Here is a 23702-nt window from a genome sequence, read left to right as displayed (position 1 = left end):
GACATGCTCTACCAACTGAGCCAGCCAGGCACCCCTCCCATGATAATTTCTGATAATTGCTTTGGTTATTCTGATATTCTTGTTACTTTTTACTTGTTATTCTTTTTACTTTTAGAGCCTATTTACAGGGGTCCAAGTAGAAGTGCACAAGTAGATTCTTACAGGGCTGATCTACAACGTGTGATTATCTCCAAAAATTTGAAATAAGCATTGTTTTAAGGACTGCAAATAGCCTTTTATCTGAGAATCTCTAAGGACTCAACATTCCTCACTCACTGGAGGAAGGTCAGTTAGTACCAGGACCTTGGATGAGGAAGAGAACTAAACCTGGAGGCTTGAGGGCCTTGTAGCTTTTAAAAATGAAGGTATCAGATGACGTGATAAGCCTGTCTCGATAAGGAAAAGGAGAGGAAGAGCAGTGGAAATGCCTGTGGTAAGAGGAGAAATAATAGAGGTAACAGTGAAGGAAACAAAAGAAGTGAGGCTCAGACAGAGGGTGTGTTTGTAAATACACAGGACCCGAGGACCCGTGAGGGAAAAGTGATAATCTAGGACTTTCAGCCTCACTAAGGGCAGCACTTTCCCCTTTGTGTTAATATTTTCCCATTAAGAGTTTGGGGTTTCCACCATGAAACTGGGTATTTAGGGCCTATAGACCCTCAGTGTCCTCCTGGAGGGAAGGCCAAGTTTTTTGTTTTTTTTATAGGTGATCTGTGTTACTGGGTCTGCCTGAGACCATGAGTGAGCATCACCTAGACAAGGACACAATGAAGCCAATTCCAAGACCCATGTGCCTAGGCCCAAGGGGGAAAAATGTGCTATTGCTGGACTTTTTGCATACACAAATCTGACCATGTCATACCTGCCTTAAAACCATGCAGTGGCCCCCCATTGCCCCTGGGATAAAATCATGTCCTTTAAGGCCCTTCAAGAGAGAAACTAGCATAACTTTCCTGCTTTCACTTTTCATTCCAGCCCATCTCTCCATTCCACATCCCATCCTACTCAACCCTTTTGATTCCATAGTTGTGTGCCCTGTTCCCTCTCACCTTCTACCCTTGTACACACTGCTTGCTATTATGCCTGTTATCTTCTTCCAATCCCTCCCACTTATCCATCAAGATAACTGCTATTCATTCCTCAGGTCTCAAACTCTAGAATTCATTCCCTGACTTCCCCAAGGCTAGCACTTACTACACCATATAAAAATTGCCAGTTTATTGATCTGTCACCCTTCCCATGCTCTCTGTACAGCACAACTCCAGGGGCACCATTTGCACAGTTATAAAAGGCAAAGATTGTACTTTGTTTACTATTGTATAACTAGTACCCAGCAGAGGGCCTTGCACATATTAGGTATATAGCACCCTGTTGACTAAGGTTTTCTGTTCATTTTTTTGTTGTTGTTTTGTTATTTCAGAAAGAGCGAGCGAGAGAGTGCCTGAGTGGGGGAGAGGGGACTGGGGAAGAGAGAGAGAATCTTAAACAGGCTCCACACTCAGCGTGGAGCCCAACTTGAGCGCAACGTGAGCCCAATATGGGCCTTGATCCCACAACCCTGGGATCGTGACCTGAGCCGAAATCAAGAGTCAGATGCTCAACCAATTGAGTCACCCAGGCTCCCCTTAACTAAGTTTTTATACATCTGGTATTTATTTGAGGAAACTTGGAATGATTCATTGAAAAAGGTATTTAGCAATACAGGAGAGAAAAGCTCCAAGGTTTCAAATATAAAAAAGGAAAAGGCTGAGTGTTGGGGACTGGCTTGTCAGAATGACAATTTCTAGTAGGTAAAAAAGAAATAATTTTTCTGAACTATTGCAGAGCGATCCAGTAGTTGATGAAAGCTTTTCTCTCACAGAAGGATCACAGTTCATAAAGGCAGAAAGAAAAAGGGAATTAGGATATCACCATTTTGCAAGCCTTAAAAAAAAAAAAAAAAAAAAACTGATCTAGGCCATGATCAGTAATGTTTACCAAAATTTTTATGTAACCCATTGGTCAATCATTAAGCTTAGTAAGAGGACAACTGAATACCATATGTCTCCTGTGAGCTGTAACAGAAAGCAAGAGTACCACCTATAAAATATTCTTGCCAAGGAAAAAAACATGAATCTAAGCTCCTAACTACCAGCTTTTAGAAAATCTCTGGATAGAGAAATATATTAAACAGCAAAAGGAGTCAATCAGCCAAAACCAGAATGTAGGAAATTGTATAGGACAAATAACCCAATTCCTTAAATAGCCATTCTGGAAAAAAAAGACAGGGGGGAAGAGGGGGAGACTATTAGAGATAAAGAGAACTAAGAGAATTATTAACCAAATGCAATGAATGGGGCTTGTCGGAATCCTAATTCAAACCAACCAACCATTAAAAGACATTTTGAGAAAAAAAAGGAATATAGACTTACTGTTTGAGGATATCAATAAATCGTTAATTTTATTGGGTGTGATAAAGACAGCTATGAAAAAAACATGTTTGTTTTTAAAATTTTTTTTAATGTTAATTTTTGACAGAGAGAGACAGAGCATGAGAGGGGGAGGGGCAGAGAGAGGGGGAGACACAGAATCTGAAGCAGGCTCCAGGCTCTGCATTGATAGCACAGAGCCCCATGCATGGCTTGAACTCATGGACCATGAGATCATGACCTGAACCAAAGTTGGATGCCAACCAACTGAGCCACCCAGGCGCCCCCAAAAAACTTATCTGTTAGAGGTATATCCTGAAATACCTACAAATGAAATGGTATGTCTGTGATTTGCTTTTAAATACTCCATCCACCATAGGGGTACCTGGGTGGCTCAGTGAAGAGTCCAATTTCAGCTCAGGCCATGATCTTAGGGTTTATGGGTTCGAGCCCTGCATTGGGCTCTGTGCTGACGGCAGAGAGCCTGGAGCCTGCTTCGGATTCTTTGTTTTCCTCTCTCTCTTCCCCTCCCCAACTCGTGCTCTGTCTCTCAAAAATAAATAAATAAATGTTAAAAAAAATTTTTAAATACTCCAGCACAAACAGAACAGCAGCAACAAATTGTAGGTAGGAAGAGAGAAAATAAGAACAGTAGAAAGCTAACTGTTGAAGTTGGGTGATAGGTACATGAGTACTATACTCTCTCTCACTGTACTTTATGAAAACTTCTATAACAAAAATTTTAAAACACATAAATGAAGAGGGGAAATAACAAAGGAAGTCTTCATAGGTGAGACGTGTTCCAAAGCAGTAGCCAGGAGAAAGTGGATTAGGAAAAACCAATGATACCAATAGCAAAAAAACTTTCAATATAATACAAGCAAGACTCAGACAATGGGTCATAATGATGACATACAAGGAAAGATCCTGGCAAAAACATGAACATGAATGGCCAAAGCCCTGTGATCCTGAGGATCCCCAGGAAGCTTACAGAATAATCAAGAATATTCAATATAGGATGCAGTCATTTGAATACTGCACAGTTGTGGTATCAGGTTATAATGAAAGGACAGGGGAAAAAGATGGGATAGCACTGTAAGAGATACTGTAATAAGAAGGTATCCGGGATACCCAGGTTTTGGCAAAAGTTTATACATATGAAATGAGCTCATGATGAAGTCATGTACTCCCAAGACAAAAGACCAATAAAATATCCTAAGATTCTAGAAGCCTGACAAGTTTTCATTCTGTTTTCTGGGTTGGAGCCAAGACCATAAAGATGGGAGTGCTTAGAATAAACTTAAAACTTTCCCTGCTTTAATAATGGTTCTCATTCCATAAGCAAGTGAACATGTCCTGTATGTCCAGTTGGTTCAGCCTGGTACAAAATGAACAATGATTACTTTCAGTGACTTTGTCACTACTCTTTTTGCTCAAGGACCACTTTGTCCCAGGATATTATTTTCCTTATAAAATAAAAGCAACATCCTTATGTCATAGGCAGAGAACAGTAGGAGCAGATATCATTCAGTAAGGTATGTATACAAAGGAAATTAAAACTGAGAGACCCAGCCGTGAGTGACCAATCTCCCAATCCAGGAGACCCTAACAATCAAGTTTCTTTCAAATCTGGTCTCATGCTTAGCTTAAAGGAAGATCTTCTAGTCAAAGTTTCCAGGAAAGGGAAACTGGAGTCAGTTTCAGATTTTCTAAACTAGATCTCTAACCACTGTCCACATTAGTCTCTACAGAAACAAAGTAAGGGCAAGAGATAAATTTACCTCCTGTGGATTTACGGCAGTTAAGACAGAAACCTCATATGACTGCCTCCCTGACTGCATGGTCACCAAGTGATGTGTCACATCAGGCACTGAAGACAGGGGACGTGGGGATCCTTCAGCAAGCACCTCTGAAACAGCAGAAAATGTCTCAATGAAAAGTGAATCCACAGTTATACCTACCTGCATTATCAAGCCTCATTAAGAACACTAAAAACTGTTCCCTGAAAAACCCATATTCCTACATTTTTTCCAAATTAATTCCTGTCTGATAATCATTACCAGTGAATTTAGAAAGTACGACAAAAGGGGGATGGGAAGGAAAGGCAAGAAATCCTGATGTAAGAGTTGACCATTTTGCAATATACCAATTTAAAGTAATATAGCTTTAGCACTGTTAACTGGATTAACTGTGCATTGAAACAGGGCAAAATCTGCTTATGCAGGCAAATCAGGAGACCAGAGCCAACCCTTAAAGCAGCCACCAATGATAGAAACAGCATAATATGAGCAAGTCAAGAACTTAGGTCTGGCTTCAAAGTTCCTGTACTCAGTGTCCCTTCCTCCCTTGAGACTTTCTTCCTTAAGAATGGCAAAGTAGTTCCATGCAATTTCTGTGTCTTACACTTTGGTTATCCACTAGTATCATTTACGAAACCGAGGAGGCTTGTTGTGGAAGCACCCTCTGGCCCATGTAGACTCCACACAGAAGTTACACAAACATAGTCACCTATACACAAAACTGAATGGGATATGAGGAGTAACTAAAACACAGGATCTCAAGACTTTATCAAGTGAGATCACCAGAAAAATCTTCTGGAAACAGTTCATACATAAACTACTTAGCCCCCTAAAAAATTAAAAGTTTCTTCCAGGGGGGCTTTCAATACCTACTGCTCTTCCAGACTGCACCGTGTAATGTAACATTTGCTTATATACTATTTTCTGTTCACTGTTGTCTCCCGTATGTAAATTTTGACTTCTCAACTACATTTTAAGGTCCCTGCTTTCTACTTTTATCTTTCCCATGGTGCCAGGCACACAGTAGGCACTGAATAAATGCATGCTGACCTCACCTGTTAAGTTTTTCAGAGAAGAGGGCCTGGCCTGTGTAACTTGGGTGAAATTTCTATACCAGAGAGGAGCAACTGTTTCCTAGAGAGCCCTTTCTTTTCTCCAGAAGATATGGCTTTTGAAGGTATGGAGAAATTGCTTTATATCTCCTCTGTAAAACCTGGTTATGTTCTGTTTAAATGTTTTAAAAGTTAAGTTCTTCCAAAACTGCAATAGGAAAGATAGAAATAGTTGGGCTAGGATGCTAGGATTATGGATAATTTTCTTCTTAAAATTTTTTGTTACTCTTTTGTTACGTCATCTGTTCAACGAAAAAGAATTTTTTTTTTTTAACAGATTCACTTATCCATCCCAGAGACAAAGAATACAAATGCTACTCAATCATACCACAGCTACTCACAAGAAATGAAATTAATTAAAACCTCCATTTTGGAAACAACCCCATTCCTTAGTCCCTAGTTGCAGCCCATTTTCCCCAAATAAAGGAGAGTTGAAAGTCTTACCATCATCAACTCCTAGGATAGAATTGGTATTTGGTAGGTTCAAGGACTCTCCACCAAGGCTGGGCTGGGAATTCATAGGCACCAGGTTTTTACTGGTTACTGAAGCCTCTTCAAGCAAACTACTGCCCATTAATGGCTCAGCTGCACAGAGAATAGGATGTAAGAGACATGCAGCGGTCAAGGCTTTGCCTGGTCCCCATTTCCCTTCGTGGGAAGCTGACTTTTTCTTTCGGAAGTGGAAGCCAACCTGTATCTTGGATGCTACCTAGTTTTGGGAGCAAGAGTAAACCTAGAAGGGAAGGGTGGAGCCTCATAGATAAATATCCTTGCCTGTGATCAGCAGGTGGAGAATTAAGGTATGAAATGGGATGGATGCGTCCTTGGAAAGGAGTATTTGGAATAAAATAATTGATTAAAATAACACGTGGAAAAAAATAATAAAAATGAGTTATCAAATTTAAGGGTAAAAAGGGAGTCATGACTGATAAATAAAAAATGTTTAAAACCTTGTCTTACAGAAATCTTTATCACAGTAATACTCAAATGCTGGTTCATGGATCAGCACGAGTTACCACCAAACTCACTAGGGAAACTTAAAAACTACAGATTCTGGGATCTTATTCCCAAATAATCTCATTTATCAGGCTGTATTGTTTTATTTGGGAATGAAGAGTGGACAAGCAATACAAATATGTACATTTTAAAAGCTTATAGATTTTATTGTACAGCTACATTGGAAACCACTAGTCAATCCAGTGAGACCAGGTCTTTCTCCCCAACACAGAATCTGAAAATTTCCAAACAACCAGACATGCCAGTCATTTGGCTTTTTGAAACCAGAAGATATAGCCCTCCACTACACCCTCTCTTCTCACCAGTTTGCTCCTGCTCTTGACTCCCAGCTGCTCCTAGCTGCAAATGATGCTTTCTCATGTGCACATTCCTACTCCCACTCTGAGAGAAGGTCTTCCCACATACTTGACACTGATGGGGCTTCTCTCCTGAAACAGAGACCAGGTTAAGACAGGGTAGCCAAAAAGACAGGGTACATTCCTGACAGCAAGAGAACGGATTCAAGACCAGGACAGAGAAGCCCAGAGAATGTTAAGCTAAACATAAGAGGCTTTTTCCTTCTCCCATTCTCCACCCAGCCTCGGAGGCCCCCAGCCTCCAAACTTTCAGTACATCAGAGAAGGCAGGAAGAGTTCACCAGGAGAGCTTGGCACGCTCACTGCTCCCAGCCCCTATCCTTCCCACACCCACTGTACTGCTGCCTTCACAACCTCTGGTATCAGGTCATGGCAGCCACGTAGAATACTTCCTTCCCTTTCCAGATACAGTCTTCCATGGACCTCCAGAACACGTACCATCCTCAAGGATCCCAACCCTGCATTTATAATACCCCCTTATTCCACTTCCCGCCACCACTCTCACAGTCTTCTGTGTTTACACCGATGGCTCGTCCACATGGCGATCTGAACTACCCTCTGTGTCCTCGAGTCCAAAACTCTCAGTCGGCCTTCCACCTACTCAGACAATCACACTTAGAGCTAGGGTCAGAAACACATGCCTACAAGGGACTAGCCTGTGACAAAAGTAAGTGAAATGGCCAGAAAACTTCCAGAAATGGCAAATCTATAGAGACACAAAGCTAACCAGTGGTTGCCTGTATCTGGGGGCAGAAGCAGGAACTGACAACGAGGGGGGCAAAAAGAAACTTTCTGGTGTGACAGAAGTGTTCTAAAACTGGATTGTAGTGATGACTGTATAATTCTATATATTTTCTAGAAATCACTGATCTGTATGCTTATAATGGATGGATTTCAAGGTACATGCATTACACATCAAAAAAGCTGTTGATGGAGCACCTGGCTAGCTCAGTGGAGCGTGAGACTCTTGATCTCAGGATTGTGAGTTCAAGCCCCATGATGGGTGTAGAGATTACTTAAAAATAAAGTCTTAAGCTCTCCCAGGACAGCAAAAGAGTAGGTCTGGGGAGCCACCCCTGGAGCCAGAGCTGTCGTGTCCCCCTCCTCTTTTAATTTCCCGTTGCCAACAATAAAGGCCTTTCCTACCGTAACAAAAAACAAAACACACACACACACACACAAAAATTTAAAACAATAAAGTCTTAAAAAAAAGCTGTTAAAAAAGAACTAAAATGGATTGACATACAGTGACTATACAGAAACCCATGAATTCAAACTAATACTAATGAGAAAGAAAGGCAATTATCTGACACTACTAGAAGAAACAAGAGCACCAATTTCTTATTTTGAAAACTCATAATCAAAAGAAATTAAAAGAAAAAGATGACATATTTATTCTCCATTCCTGTACAGATTACCAAATAGCCCTACTGCATAGAGAAGAGACCTATCATACACAGAATTCCAGCTGATGTGAACAAAATAACAGAATTAGAAACCTACCACTTTAATATCCTAATGAAATAACCAATTCAGGCATCATTCAGAGATGAAACCATAAAGCAAAAGGTTGCTGGGGAAATTTACAGTGTGAATATCACAGTGTTACCACCTGAACCTACTGATGAATTCTGTAACCAAGCACTATGTGCCTCCTGATGTGATAAATAATGAAACACATACGACCATCTATAACATATCCATGCTAAATCTTTGAACCTTTGAGGTTTTTAGGGCTTACTTCCTTTTACAGGAAATCTAGGGGAACAAGTTAAATGACATAAAAGGAAGCAAACCAACAAATCCAGAATATGGGACATTCTATAAAACCCAACTAGGGGGCTGGGAGGGAGGGGAGGGTGGGTGATGGGTATTGAGGAGGGCACCTTTTGGGATGAGCACTGGGTGTTGTATGGAAACCAATTTGACAATAAATTTCATATATTGAAAATAAATTAATTAATTAATTAATTAATTAAAAAAAAAAAAACCCCAACTAACTCCATTATGCAGTAAGTCTATGACATGAAAGAAAAAAAGTGAGTACAGATGGATTTAGAGAAGACTTACTCAGTACAATAATTAAACCTTGTTGGATCCTGATTTAAACAAACCCACTTTAAAAGACACTTTTGAGAAAAGTGAAGAAAAACTAAACACGGACTGGGTATGAGATAAAACTAAGAAATTGTTAGTCCAGAAAGGTATGATAATAGTATTGTTGTTTATATAAGAAAACATCTTTATTTACTCTTATGTATGTTTGAAATAATTTTATGTAATAAAATTAAGTAAAATAAAATAAAAACACTCTATAAGCCAAGCAAAACCTACGCAGAAGTCTACATCTAAGCCACAGGTTATCATTTGCCACCTCTGCTTAGAACTTGTCATCATATAAAAAACTGCTCCATTCCTACAAGCTCAGCTCTGAAATTCATGTCCCTGATTGATTACACCTTTCCAACTCCCTCATTCCCACTGAACTGCTTCACTGCCCTCATCGTAAACAACTTCCAGTTCCTTCTCTCCACAACTCCTGTTCTGGCTTCCCTATACTTCCTGTGGCTAACGATTTGAATAATTACTTGATTCTGTTCTAGAATCTCTCTCCACTTTGAGTTCACTTCTGCCTTGGCAAGTCTCTGCTTTGAATGACCTCCATGGTCCATACCTGATATAATTTATAAAGCACCCAGCACAGTGCCAAATAAATTTGCAAATAAATCTCCTCAGAAAAGCTCTGAATTAGAAAGCAATTCAGTCAATGGCTAAGCTGAAAATAAGAAAAATCAGTTTTTTTCCCCTTTGATTATACAACCCTTTGAATTCAATCATTAAGAGCCTTGATTTTTAATTTTGTCATGAGAAGAAGCGAACTTTATGTTGAACAGTTTGTTACTTTCTAGATTTCTTTTTTTTTTTTTTTAAGTTTATTTATTTATTGTTGAGTGTGGCCATGCACATGTGCATGTGTGGGAGCAGGGGAGGGACACGCAGAGAGAGGGAGAGAATCCCAAGCAGGCTCCACGTGCTCAGCACATGAAGCCTGAAGCAAGGCTCAATCTCAGAAACCATGAGATCATGACCTGAGCTGAAATCAAGAGTCAGAGCTTAATTGACTGAGCAACCCAGGCGCCCCCTCTAGATTTCTTTATACCATCCCCCTCCCACACATTTACACTTTTGGTTCTCCACCTTCCCTGAAATCTATGAATGGCCAGAGTTCTAGTACCTGAGTGAACCACCAAATGTTTTCGGAGGCTAGAATACTCAGCAAAGGAACGGCCACATCCTTGGGCTTCACAAAGGAAAGGCTTCTCTCCTAGAGACAGAAAATAAGGTAAAGACTCAGTCTTCTGATGAATTGACTATCTATTACTCTTTTCCCATTCATCTTACTCTGTTTCCAATGACTTGCTCTGATTTCTTGAATTCATGCTATATAATTTCAATTGGGCCATTCAGCAAGTGTCATCTCTCAGTGATCTCCTAGTGGACAGCCACCATATAGTCCTGCCCTCTTCTTTAGAGTGGCTACCTCTGAGCATCATACTTCTTTCTCCCACCTGGCTCAAGGGCTGACCCCAAGCTACAATGACCTACCTTCTTCAGTAATCCCATCCCTTTTGAGGGTATCAAGATCAACACCATATATGCTATCAGGATTTTTACTTTCAATCAATTCTCTTTATGATTCAGTTTCTAAATCCACTAAAAAGTAGAGATTTCTACAAGTTACAAAATAGGTATTACATAGTCCTCTTCTATAAAGCAAACAAAAACAGGTGTTCAGTCAGAAGTATAAAGAAAAACCTGTAACAATATGCTAAAGGTAGTTATATCCTGACAGTGGTATTATGGATGGTTTGCTTTCTTCTTTGTGCTTTTCTGGAAGTTTCATTGTTTACAGTATTACTTTGTTATTTTAAAATCAAAGATGCATGGTAAAAACTAATTAAGGTCTGTAGACTGAAAGTACTATTAACTTTCTGGTTTTGATATTGTACTGTGGCTACATAAGATGTCACATTTTGGGGAAACTGGGTGAAGCACACAACAAAACCCTTTGCACTATTTTTTTGTTTAATTTTTTTAATGTTTCTTTATTTTTGAGAAAGAGACAGACAGACAGAGCATGAGTGGGGTAGGAGCAGAGAGAGAGAGACACACACACGCACACACACACAGAATCCGAAGCAGGCTCCAGGCTCTGAGAGGTGAGCACAGAACCCAAAGTGAGGCTTGAACCCATGAACCGTGAGATCATGACCTGAGTCGAAGTCAGACGCTTAACCGACTGAGCCACCCAGGCACGCCTCTTTGTACTATTTTCACAACTACTCGTGAGTCTATAATTATTTCAAAATAAGAAGTGGAAAAAAAAATCAGAGATGCAGTTCTTATCTGAAGGTCACAGACTAGTATGAGAGAGAGAAATGTATTCATAAATAACTTTAATGTAAGTTTCTGTACAAAAAAGTACTGTAAGTATTTAGAAAAGAGAGGAATTCTAATTGTGGTAATTTTTTTTTTTTTTAAAGAAGCTGAATTTAAGCTGATCTTAAAAGATGACAAGGAAGGAAGGGAATTTCAGGCACAAAGAACAGTGTGAGCACAGCCTTGAAACCAAGAGTGCCCAGGACAAGTTCAGAAAATAGCAAGTGTAAAATAAGAAGTACACCTATTGGTCTCTGCCTCTGGTTCCTGACACAGAGCTCCTAAATCCCTTGGAATTTCCTAGGTGATAGTAGTGTCTCTTATTCTAGTGAGGTAACTCTTGGGTGGGCTCCTAGATAAGGGCTGCTCTCCAGAAAGACCAAGCCATGATTAGAAGCTTGGGATTTTCAGCCCCATCCCCTACTCTCCAGAGAGGGAAGAGGGGCTGGACATGGAAATTAATAACTGATGATGCCCACATGGAGAAGCCTCTATAAAATTCCCGAAGTACAGGGTCCGGAAGCTTTCTGGTTGGTGAACACAACTACACGCCAGAAGGGTAGCACACTCCAACTCCATGCGGGCAGAAATCCCTGTACTTCAGACCTTTCCAGATCTCGCCCTATATATCTCTTTGTCTGGCTATTCACGTGTATCCTTTAGCATATCCTTTATTATACAATAAACTAGTAGATGTAAATAAGTGTTTCCCTGAGTTCTATGAGATGTTCTCACAAATAACTGAATCCAAAGGAGGATCATGGGAACTTCTGATTTGTAGCCTGGTCAGACAGAAGTTGTGAGCAACGTGGGAACCTACTACTTGCAACTGCCATCTGAAGCAGTGTGGGAACAATCTTGTGGGACTGAGCCCTTGATCTGTGGGATCTGATGCTATCTGCAGGTAGACAGTGTTAGAATTAAGTTAAATTGTAGGACACCCAGCTGGTGTTGCAGAGAATTGTTTGGTATGGGAAAAATTCTCACACATTTGGTGTCAGAAGTGTTGTCAGTGTGGCAGCAGTGTGAGAGTAAAGGAGAAACCCAGGAAGAGCGAGTTTCCCTACGCGGCAACTAAAGCTGACACGGTGACAACAGGGGAGCTGGGCATGGAAGGGGGGACAACACTGCTCTAGATTATACTGTTCTTTCAGACTGTACCACAGTTTAATGTTTGTGACTTTCCAGTGAGTGGTCTATAACTTTTCTGAAAACATGTTTATATACTCACACCTACCCCAAAACGCTAGGCACTCAAAAGTTGCCAAATAAATGAATAATATACTTGTTATTACAGCTTTAGAACAAGACTCATCAGAATCTAGTGGCATGAATCACTGCATCAAGCTGGCTTAGGTGAGATGGCCTTCGCATTTGGAAACTGAGAGGATGGTGATTTTTGCTGAAAGGAAAAGACACAGGAGAAGAGGATGGTCAAGAGGCAATGCTGCGTAATGATGAAGAGCATGAGTCCATTAATGTTGAGTTCAAATCTTGACACCACCACTTATTAGTACAGGGAAGATAGCTGACCTCTCGGAGAAGCAGCTTTTTCTCTATAAAATTAACACAATACAATCTTGAAAGTTTATTTTGAGAACTGAGACACTACAAGTTAAGTATCTTCAGCATAGTGTCTGGCACATAGCCCTCATGGTAAGCCACTGAAATTGGTAGCTTTAATTACTATTGTTACTACTAATAAAGACCAAAACTGTGGCTCAGTTTTGACATTTGAGATAATGTGAATTATCAGCATTTGAAATCAAAATCCTTGTAAGAGCTCTGGAGTCAGATCAGAATTCAAATCTCAACCCTGCCTTTTCCTAGCTGTGTAATGTTGGGCAAGTTATTTAACTCTAATCTCCCGTTTCTTCATCAACAAATACAGTATCTCATGCATAAAGTATCCTTGAGAATTAAATGGGATAATGTATATGTGCCGGACCCATATTGTGTCAATAAATGCTAACTTTTATTATTATATTAATTATGGCAACTCAGATCTGTGAGGCATCCAGGGAGAAATGATCGCATTGAGCCCTGAGACTACAATGAGAGAGCACACTGAGTGAAATGGGAGAAACATGAAATTCTGAAAATGATGAACAATTAGAGGAGATTAACAAGGGAGAGCTAGAAAGAGCTAGAATGAAGAGAGAAAATAAGGTCATGCCCCAAAGTAAAAGGAAGCATTTTAAGATGTTCAGTTTTATCAAATCTACAAACATAAGGAGCAGCACGAAGATGAATGGGTTAATGAATTCAAAAATCAAGTACGGTGAACTCTATCTACTTCTTCCCTAATCTATTCAGCTAGATGTTTTTCTTGTTCTTTTATTCAAACTGCTTCTTGGAGCAAGTATAGTTTACTCTCTCAAGAAAGAGCTGAGAACACAGCTATTCTGCCCTAAAACATATCCAGTGGTAATGGCACTCTAGCAGGAATCATAGGGACATACCTGGAACAAGTTTCACTTTTTAATGCCCTTTAATTGTATTTGCTATTGTTTTAGCAATGCAAGAATAAAGAAGAGACAAAGAAAGTGGCAAGAGAGGGGGAAGAACAGTTACACATCCTCAGAGATCAGTCTTGGTTCAGTGATTAAACTCTGACAAGAGACTTAGCACATTTTAGGCTTGGAAAGTCGCCCTTAAACTCTCAGAATGAGAGTCAAGGTATTTTTATCGTGGTCCTTTGGTATTAACATGCCATTGGACCCAAATCAAGTCACTCTTCCATTTTGCTTCTCATGTTGTGAGGCTTTAACGAGAAAGCAAACTCCTCAAAGTCAGGGGTTAAAATTAGCTTTTGTATTTCCCCCCAGCTTACCCCATTTGGTGGCTAGAAGAGGCTCTGTATGGTTTGTATAATTCAATAAATATTACTGACCAAAATTACAACCAAGTAATATTTGAAGAAATTTAGCAATACTAATTTTGTCCATATCTCATCATATCATTGTTATCAGAGAAGGTCTTATATGCCTTCCTACACTTTAAGCTCCTAGAGGCAGAAATTAACACTGTCCATTCCTCACACACAGGTGAAAATTCAATCAATGTGACTGAATTAATTGAAAAGTGCCACGAAGCATGTGAAAAAAAGAAATTCCACTTTTCGAGTTCTAGCAACAACCCTAGACCTTCATTTCTATTTCCACCTCAGAGCCTTTCTAAGGATAGGCAAGCAAACCCTGAGCCAAGTGGGAGATTGCCTGCAGGAATGTTGGGGTTGCACACACCTGTATGGATGCGCAAGTGGTTCTTCAGATTTCCAGCTGTAGTGAACTGCTTACCACAGCTAGACTCGGGGCACATAAAGGGCTTCTCCCCATTATGAGTCCTCATATGCACCTTCAGCCTCTGCAACACATAAAAGCTTTTCCCACAACCTTCCGCCGGACAGATGAAAGAGCGGTCATTTCTGCAACAACAAAACAAAACAAAACAAAAACAAACCAACGAAAACAAATCACATAAGCACCAATACCTGAAAATGCTCTTTGCTAGAAAGGGCAAGTCACAGATCCTGTTGCCTCTCAAAGCAGACAGTAACTCCCAAACCTAGGTATGTCAGAATCACCTGATGTCTGCTAAAACTACAGATGCCCAGGACTGCCTTCCCCCTTTTTTTTTTTTTTAAAGTAATCTTACGCCCGATGTGGGTCTTAAACTTACAACCCCAAGATCAAGAGCTGCGTGCTCTACCTACTAAGCCAGCCAGGAGCCCACACCGTACTTGTTGAATGCTGATTTTCACAGGTTTGAGAATAGGGCCCACACTTACTTTTCTTTTTTAAGTTTCCCAAAAAATTATGTTTTATGTTTTGGCACATTTAGGTGCCAAATGTCTTACTAAATATCTGTAAAGAATGAGGTAAATGAGACAACGCAATCTTTCTATTAAAGAACAAAAGACATCTTAATCACGAGTAAACTGGAGCCCCTGCCTTCCTTTGTCAATTGAGGGACAAGCTCCTCCAGAAGCATCACCGTTCTTGACCTCTAAGCATGGAACCTCAGATATGCTCACCGATGAGTTTTGAGATGGTACTTGAAGTGAGCTGGCCACACAAATGTCCGGTCACAGCCTTCAACTGTACATTTGAGTTTCTTTTCCACTTGAGGAAGGGGCCCAGAATCTTTGGGCTGCCCATCTCCAGAACCAAGGTGGACATTCTCTCCTGTAACAGAGTCACATATTTGTAATCTAGAGAAGGAACCTGTTGAGGTACTTTGGTTCAAACCATAAAGCTCCTATATTTTACTCCTAATGATCAGCAGGCAGATATCTATCTTCAGCTTCCTTAGCTCTCTATATATCCATTTAACAACAGAAGTGAGTGAGCAATTTGTTCCTAACCCTTTAATCCAGAGAATTATCAAAAGCCATCATGCTTTGTTTCACAAGACTAGGCCTCTCTGGCAAATGTCCACATGGTTTTGTATCAAAATAGGAGAGTTAAACCTATTTCGTATTACACAAATTGGCAGGGTAGCAGATACATCAATACCCAGAGTGGGGTGCTAAAGATGACTTCAAGTTCTAGGTATTACAAAGCTTGTATTTATTTTAGGAGGAGCAGCCATTCTGGCTTAGTTGTGGACTTAAGGTTGTGGTTTCTTTTGTAAATGATCATTCTTAGATTTCTATCTTCTGAGGTCAATTTGGCTGTTTCTATCATTGTAGAGAATTAGAATAACCTTCCAATTTCCTGTGCTACCTCTTTTTAGTTATAAAACTAAAGAATGCAAGAATTTAAGAATGCAAGAACTCAGCTGATTTTAAAATTTCTAAACACATTTTAAAAAGCTAGAGGTAACATCTACTGAAGTTTTTTGTTCAATAGAATAAAAGGAGGAGGGGAAAGGAGCACGTAGGGAGGTTCCTCCCTTAAATTTAAAGAAAATCAGTTAATTAAAAATTTATATAAATCCCAGATTCACAGGTGGTACTCCTTTTCTTTCATTTTCTTCAAGCATATGGAGTTTATTTTTCTACTATACATACCTCGGGAATAAGATTTATATTTCCAAATTTCCCTCTCAAAAGCCAAGAATAGGGATAATAAATGTTGTACCCATCACACTCCCTGGAACCTGACAACTGATCAGTTTCCATCCCGTCTATTAATCTTATTCTCTTCCTGTCCTACATTCCCTTTGCTCTACACTTCAACTAAGATGGCTTTTGCTAGTTAATATTAACTTTTTCTTTCTTAATGTTGTCCCACAGTTTTTTAATTTAATTGAAAAATACCTGCACGTAGGTAAATTTTTAAGATTTCCTGCAACAGGAAATTTCCCACCAACTCCAGAGCTCCAGGCAATTAATGTCTAATGAAAGGTCTGTAGAAATCCCATGCTAATATAGAAATTTAAACCAGTGACATTTGGGGCTTTGTGCATTCAATGTTATAGACACAATGAGAACACTGATATAATCATGAAATTTAAAAATTGCTCAGAAAATAGTGAGTTGCCTTGTATTTGAGTCCTCACAAAACCACTCCCTTAAAAACACTAAAGCACTGTTTGCAGAAGACGGATAAGCTTAAAAGGATCTCAGCCAATGATAGTTTTGGATATTTATTTATTTATGTATTTATTTATGTATCTATTTATTTTAGTTTTGGATAGAGATCCTCTGATGAACGGTTCCCCCCACTAAAAAAGAGAAAGACAAGGAAATTCAACACCTCATACTGAGCATGTCAGATAACACTGTAAACATTTTAAAGATCCCACAGTTATGTGAGAAAGGCCTCTACATTTGGGATAACATTTCCAGTGACAGTATCATATATAGCATGGTTCAATAAATTTTTTCTGTAAAGGGCTAGACACTAAATATCTTCGGCTTTGAGGACCATATGGTCTCTGTCACAACTACTTAACTTTGCCACTGTAGCAGCCATAGACAATTTGAATGTATGCCTGTGTTCCAACAAAACTTTATTTACACAACAGTTGGTTATTTGGCCCTTTACTAACACCTGATATACTGCATCATATACAAAATGTAAATATTTCTGTATTTCAGTCAACTTAGATGGAAGTGAAGATGTGCTCTAAAAAACTGCTACAGGACTCTCAAAGTGGCTTTAATAACAACAAAGATATTTATCTTACAAATCCATTTAAATACTGAATAAAATCATTTCATTATATGTTAGTGGGTAAAAAGCAATATTAAATTAATATATTTCATGATTTAAAATGCACGTGTACAGGCACCTGGGTGGCTCAGTCGGTTAAACATCAGACTCTTGGTTTCAGCTCAGATCATGATCTCATGGTTTCGTGACTTCGAGCCCCATGCAGGGCTGGCTCTGTGCCGACAGCACAGAGCTTCCTTGGGATTCTCTCTCTCTCCCTCTCTCCACCCCTCCCCCACTCACGCTGTCACTGTCTCACAAAATAAATTTTTAAAAAATGTTAAATGTGTTTGTAATCAAAACAATAAAAATTTCAGGTTGGAGTTAAGATGGCAGAGAAGTAGGGGGACTGGGATTTCCCTCATGCCTCAAACACAGCTGTCCTGAGGTCAGAACACTTAGAACAGAATACAGAGTGCAGAATAACAGAAAAATCTCTACAGATGGACAGAGACAGCTTGGTGGGACAGAGGTGTGTGTTTGTGAATTGAGAAAGATAAAATGGTGGGCAGCATAGGCATGGAGGGGAGGAGACCCCTTCTGTGGAGAGACAAAAGGAAGAGAAAGAGAGGCGAAGGAAGCATAGTATTGTGTTTGGACAAAAGAAAAACCTCTCGAGAGCATGAATGGGGAACAAGAAATAAAGGAGTTTCTACTTTGCCGTTTCTACTTTGCAAACGGCCTTAGAAGTGAAGATCAGAGTTTTCAGGGGTACATGACTTTCCAGGCACTGGCCTGGACATGTCCCTGTGTGCACAAGTCTGGGGGGAAAGGGGAGCCCAGCCCTGGGGCACAGTAGCGACCTCAGGGAGCACTGGGAGAGAACAGTCCCTTCCCTCGAGTACTGTGGGAAGAGGGTTTATTGCCCCCCCAAGGACAAAAGATCCTGCAGGCACCTGCCAGCCAGAGGCCCTGTGTCGGCTGAGCGGAGTGGTGCTACCCCAGAACCAGGTCTGCATGAAGCGGGACCCTTTAAAACAGTGGGTTCTGAATGCCAGCCGAGCACCCAGGAGGCATGGGAGACTGTGGAACAGGACAAGCCGCCCACGGCGCTATTCTGTGAGGGCTGCCTGAACAGTGTGGTTTGAGACACCCGGTCTGGGGAGGACAGACCGGGGTGTCGCCGTTTTTCTCCCCATCACCAACACAGTGGGGCTTCAGGGAACAGGAGAGCAGCCTGCAGTGGAGGCCACTGGCTTACACCAAACCCCGCCCCTCCGTGCCTGGCAACTGCTTATCTACCAAAGTGGAACTGACACTGACCAAACCAGACGGCCTCTCCTGCAGACCAGCACAGCCACCTGTTCCAGGCCCCAACAGACAACTGGACTGTGGTTTTGTATGTCAGTCTGTTATTGTTTTCTTTTCTTTCCTTCTCTTTTTCCTACTTTTTCTTTCTACCCTCTTCTTTTTTTTTCTTCCCCTTTTGAAATCAGGCTCACAGTTTCTGATTTGATTTCTGATCGATCTTCATATATATATATATATATATACACACACACACATATATATATATGTATATATATATAATCTTTTTTTCTTTCTTTTTTTCTTTCTCTCTTCTTTATTTTCCTCTCTCTCTCTCTCTCTGGATTAAGCCTTACAGTTTCTTTGATTCTCTGCCTGTTTTTTTTTCACCCCTTCCATTTCTCTCTTTGTATGGAATAAGGTTCCCTCCCTCCCTCCCCCACTTTCCTCTTTTCCAAGGTTACTTCAACAAACGCATCAAAGCACACCTGGTGGAAGGTCCAAACAATCCACCACTATGAGCAGTGGGATAGAGCAGCCAAATACTCAACAACAGAGTACACACAACACACTCCAGACAGTTCCTGAAGTGCCAGGCCCTGGACAGTGTACGACCCCTTTTTAATATAGCACTCACAGGTGCGGGACACATAACAAAAGCTATTAAAACACATAAAAGGCAGAAACCTTGTCATAATGATGAAATGGAAGAATTCTCCTCAAAAGAAATTCCAGGAAGAAATGATAGCCAGAGAATTTCTCAAAACAGATATAAATAATATATCTGAACAAGAATTCAGAATAACACTCATAGGACTAATAACTGGGCTTGAAAAGAGCACAGAAGACAGCAGAGAATCTATTGCTACAGAGATCAAAGACCTAAGAAATAGTCTTGATGAATAAAGAAATGCTATAAATGAGATGCAAAATAAACTAGATGCAGTGACAGCAAGGATGGAAGAAGCAGAGGAGAGAATAGGTGAAATGGAAGATAAAATTATGGAAAATGGTGAAGCTGAAAAAAAAGACAGAAAGAAAATTACTAGACCATAAGGGGAGAATTCGAGTCCTAAGTGATTCAATGGAATGAAATAATATCCATATCACAGGAGTTCCAGAAGATAGAGAGAAAGGGGCAGACGGTTTATCTGAACAAATTATAGCTGACAACTCCCCTAACCTGGGGAAGGAAACAGATATCCAAGTCCAAGAGGCACAGAGAACTCCCTTCAAAAAAAAAAAAAAAAAAAATCAAAATCAGCATCACGACATATCATAGTGAAACTGGCAAAATACAAAGATAAAGAGAGAATTCTGAAAACAGCCAGGGACAAACAGATCTCAAACTACAAGGGTAGACACATAAGTGTAGTAGACCTGTCCACTGAAACTTGGCAGGCCAGAAGGGAGTGGCAGGAAATATTCACTGTGCTGAATAGGAAAAATATGCAGCCAAGAATCCTTTATCCAGCAAGGCTGTCACTCAGAACAGACAGAGAGATAAAGGCTTTTCCAGACAAACAAAAAGAAAGCAGTTCATGACCACTAAGCTAGCCCTGCAGGAGATCCTAAGGGGGACTCTGAGTAAAAAGCAGCAAAGACTATAAAGGACCACAGATGTCACCACAAACATGAAACCTACAAAGAACACAATGGCACTAAATCTATATCTTTCAATAATAACTCTGAATGTAAATGGACTAAATGCCCCAATCAAAAGACATAGGGTATCAGAACAGATAGAAAAACAAGATCCATCTATATGCTGCCTATAAGAAACTCATTTTAGACTTGAGGACACCTTCAGATTGAAAGTGAGGGGATGGAGAACCATCTATCATGCTACTGGAGGTCAAAAGAAAGCTGGAGTAGCCACACTTATATCAGACAAACTAGATTTAAAAAAAATTTTTTTAATGTGTATTTATTTTTGAGACAGAGACAGAGTGCAAGTGGGGGAGAGGCAGAGAGAGAGGGAGACACAGAATCTGAAACAGGCTCCAGGCTCCGAGCTGTCATCACTGAGCCTGATGTGAGGCTCAAACCCACGAACTGTGAGATCATGACATGAGCCAAAGTCGGACGCTTAACCAACTGAGCCACCCAGGTGCTCCCAGACAAACTAGATTTTAAAACAAAGGTGTAACAAGAGACAAAGAAGGGCATTATAGCATAATTAAAGGATCCATCCATCAAGAAGAGCTAACAATTATAAATGTTCATGCCCTCAATGTGGAAGCACCCAAAATATAAATCAATTAATCACAAACATAAACACATGTACAGATAATAATACTGTAATTATAGGGGACTTTAATACTCCACTCAGATAATCTAGGCAGAAATCAGTAAGGAAACAACAGCTCTGAATGACACACTGGACCAGATGGACTTAACAGATATATTCAGAACTTTTCATCCTAAAGCACCAGAATACACATTCTTCTCAAGTGCACATGTAACATTCTCCAAAATAGATCACATACTGGGTCACAAAACAGCCCTCAACAAATATAAAAGAATTGAGATCATACCATGCATATTTTCAGATCACAATGCTATGAAACTTGAAATCAACCACAAGAAAAAAAATCTGGAAAGTCCCCAAATACATAAAGGTTTAAAGAACATCCTACTAGGGGCGCCTGGGTGGCTCAATTAGTTGAGTGTCCGACTTCAGCTCTGGTCATGATCTCACAGTCCATGAGTTCCAGCCCCGCGTCAGGCTCTGTGCTGTCAGTTCGGAGCCTGGAGCTGGCTTCGGATTCTGTGTCTCCCTCTCTCTCTGCCCCTCCCCCACTCACATTCTGTCTCTATCAAAAAATGAATAAACATTAAAAAAAAAAATTTAAGAACATCCTACTAAAGAATGAACGCATCAACTGGGAAGTTAAAGAAGAAATTAAAAAATATATGGAAGCAAATGGAAATGAAAACATGATAGTCCAAACCCTTTGGGATGCAGCAATGGCAGTTCTAAAAGAAAAATACATTGTAATTCAGGCCTATCTCAAGAAGCAAGAAAGGTCCCAAGTACGTAACCTAACCTCACACCTAAGAAACTAGAAAGGCAACAGCAAAGAAAGCCCAAAGCCAGCCGAAAAAGAGAAATAATAAAGATTAGAGCAGAAATAAATATAGAATCCAAAAAGCGGTAGAACAGATCAATGAATCTAAGAGCTGGTTCTTTGAAAGAATAAACAAAATTGATAAACCCCTAGCCAGACTTCTGAAAAAGAAGAGAGGACCCAAATAGAATAAGATCAGGAATGAAAGAGGAGAGATCACAATCAACACCACAGAAATACAAATAATTATTAGAGAATACTATAAAAAATTACATGCCAACAAACTGGGCAATCTGGAAGAAAGGGACAAATTCTTACACACCCACACACCACCAAACTCAAAGGAGAAGAAATAGAAAATTTGAACAGACCCATAACCAGTGAAAAAATTATCAAAAATCTCCCAACACATAAGAGTCCTGGGCCAGAGGGCTTCTCAGGGGAATTCTACCAGACATTTAAAGCAGGTTAAGGTGTGCCTGGACGGCTCGGTTGGTTAAGCGTCCAACTTCAGCTCAGGTCATGATCTTGTGGTTCGTGAATTCGAGCCCCACGTTGGGCTCTGTGCTGACAGCTCAGAGCCTGGACCCTGCTTCCAATTCTGTGTCTCCCTCTCTCTCTGCCTCTCCCTGCGCATGCTCTGTCTCTGTCTCAAAAATAAATAAACAATGGGGCGCCTGGGTGGCTCAGTCTGTTAAGCGGCTGACTTCGGCTCAGGTCACGATCTCGCGGTCCGTGAGTTCGAGCCCCGCGTCGGGCTCTGTGCTGACAGCTCAGAGCCTGGAGCCTGTTTCGGATTCTGTGTCTCCCTCTCTCTCTGACCCTCCCCCGTTCATGCTCTGTCTCTCTCTGTCTCAAAAATAAATAAACGTTAAAAAAAAATTTTTTTTTAATAAATAAACATTTTTTAAAAATAATAAATTAAAAAAATAAAGCAGAGTTAATACCTATTCTTCTCAAGCTGTTCAAAAAGATAGAAATGGAAGAAAAGCTTCCAGACTCCTTCCATGAAGCCAGCATTACCTTGATTCCCAAACCTGACAAAGACGCCACTAAAAAGGAGAATTACAGGCCTATATTCCTGATGAACATGGATGCAAAAGTTCTCAACAAGATACTAGCAAATTGAATTCAACAGTATATTAAAAGAATTATTGGGGCGCCTGGGTGGCTCAGTCGGTTGGGCGTCCGACTTCGGCTCAGGTCATGATCTCACAGTCCGTGAGTTCGAGCCCCGCGTCAGGCTCTGTGCTGACAGCTCAGAGCCTGGAGCCCGTTTCACATTCTGTGTCTCCCTCTCTCTCTGCCCCTCCCCTGTTCATGCTCTGTCTCTCTCTGTCTCAAAAATAAATAAATGTTAATAAAAAAAAAAAAAAATTAAAAAAAAAAAAGAATTATTCACCATGATCAAGTGGGATTCATTCCTGGCTGGTTCAATATTCACAGATCAATCAATGCGATACATCACATTAATAGAAGAAAGGATAAGAACCGTATGATCCTGTCAACAGATGAAGAAAAAGCATTTGGCAAAATACAGCATCGTTTCTTAATAAAAAACCCTCAAGAAAGTCAGGACAGAAGGAACATACCTTAACATCATAAAGGCCATATACGAAAGGCCCACAGATAATATCATCCTTACTGGGGAAAAACTGAGAGCTTTCTCCCTGGTATCAGGAACATGACAGGGATGTCCACTCTCAACACTGTTGTTTAACATAGTGTTAGAAGTCCTAGCCTCAACAATCAGACAACAAAACAAAATAAAAGGCATCTAAATTGGCAAAGAAGACGTCAAACTTTCGCTTTTTGCAGATGACATGATACTCTACGTGGCAAACCGGAAACACTCCACCAAAAGTCTGCTAGAACTGATACATGAATTCAGCAAAGTCACAGAATATAAAATCAATGTACAGAAATCAGTTGCATTTCTATACAATAATAAAGCAACAGAAAGAGAGGTCAAGGAAACATTCCCACTTATAACTGCATCAAGAACCACAACATACCTAGAAATAAACCTAACCAAAGAGGTAAAATATCTGTACGCTGAAAACTATAGAAAGCTGAAGAAACTGACGATG

General features: G+C 40.2%; 1 protein-coding gene across 4 annotated transcripts in view; it reads right to left on the bottom strand.

Moving 5' to 3' along the window:
- ZNF410 (zinc finger protein 410) overlaps nucleotides 1-23702 on the bottom strand; it is a 49637-nt gene that overhangs the window by 2150 nt on the left and 23785 nt on the right. Inside the window, exons 6-12 of one of the 4 annotated variants that reach the window (XR_006203948.1) lie at nucleotides 15169-15319; nucleotides 14378-14559; nucleotides 9928-10017; nucleotides 6639-6764; nucleotides 5764-5904; nucleotides 5263-5467; nucleotides 4238-4317 (exon numbers count right to left, since the gene is read on the bottom strand). Coding sequence is in view for 3 of the 4 variants with exons in the window: in XM_042943737.1 (XP_042799671.1) it covers nucleotides 4190-4317; nucleotides 5764-5904; nucleotides 6639-6764; nucleotides 9928-10017; nucleotides 14378-14559; nucleotides 15169-15319 (818 nt within the window). In the remaining variant the exon portion in view is untranslated. Of the gene's footprint in view, nucleotides 1-4189; nucleotides 4318-5262; nucleotides 5468-5763; nucleotides 5905-6638; nucleotides 6765-9927; nucleotides 10018-14377; nucleotides 14560-15168; nucleotides 15320-23702 lie in introns of those variants that run through there. The other 3 variants (XM_042943737.1, XM_042943738.1, XM_042943740.1) reach the window with 3 other exon arrangements.

The sequence above is a fragment of the Panthera leo genome, chromosome B3 (assembly GCF_018350215.1).
Source record: "Panthera leo isolate Ple1 chromosome B3, P.leo_Ple1_pat1.1, whole genome shotgun sequence".
Lineage (NCBI taxonomy): Eukaryota > Metazoa > Chordata > Mammalia > Carnivora > Felidae > Panthera > Panthera leo.
The sequence above is the reverse complement of the archived record's forward strand: the minus strand, read 5'-3'. Positions and strand labels throughout refer to the sequence as shown.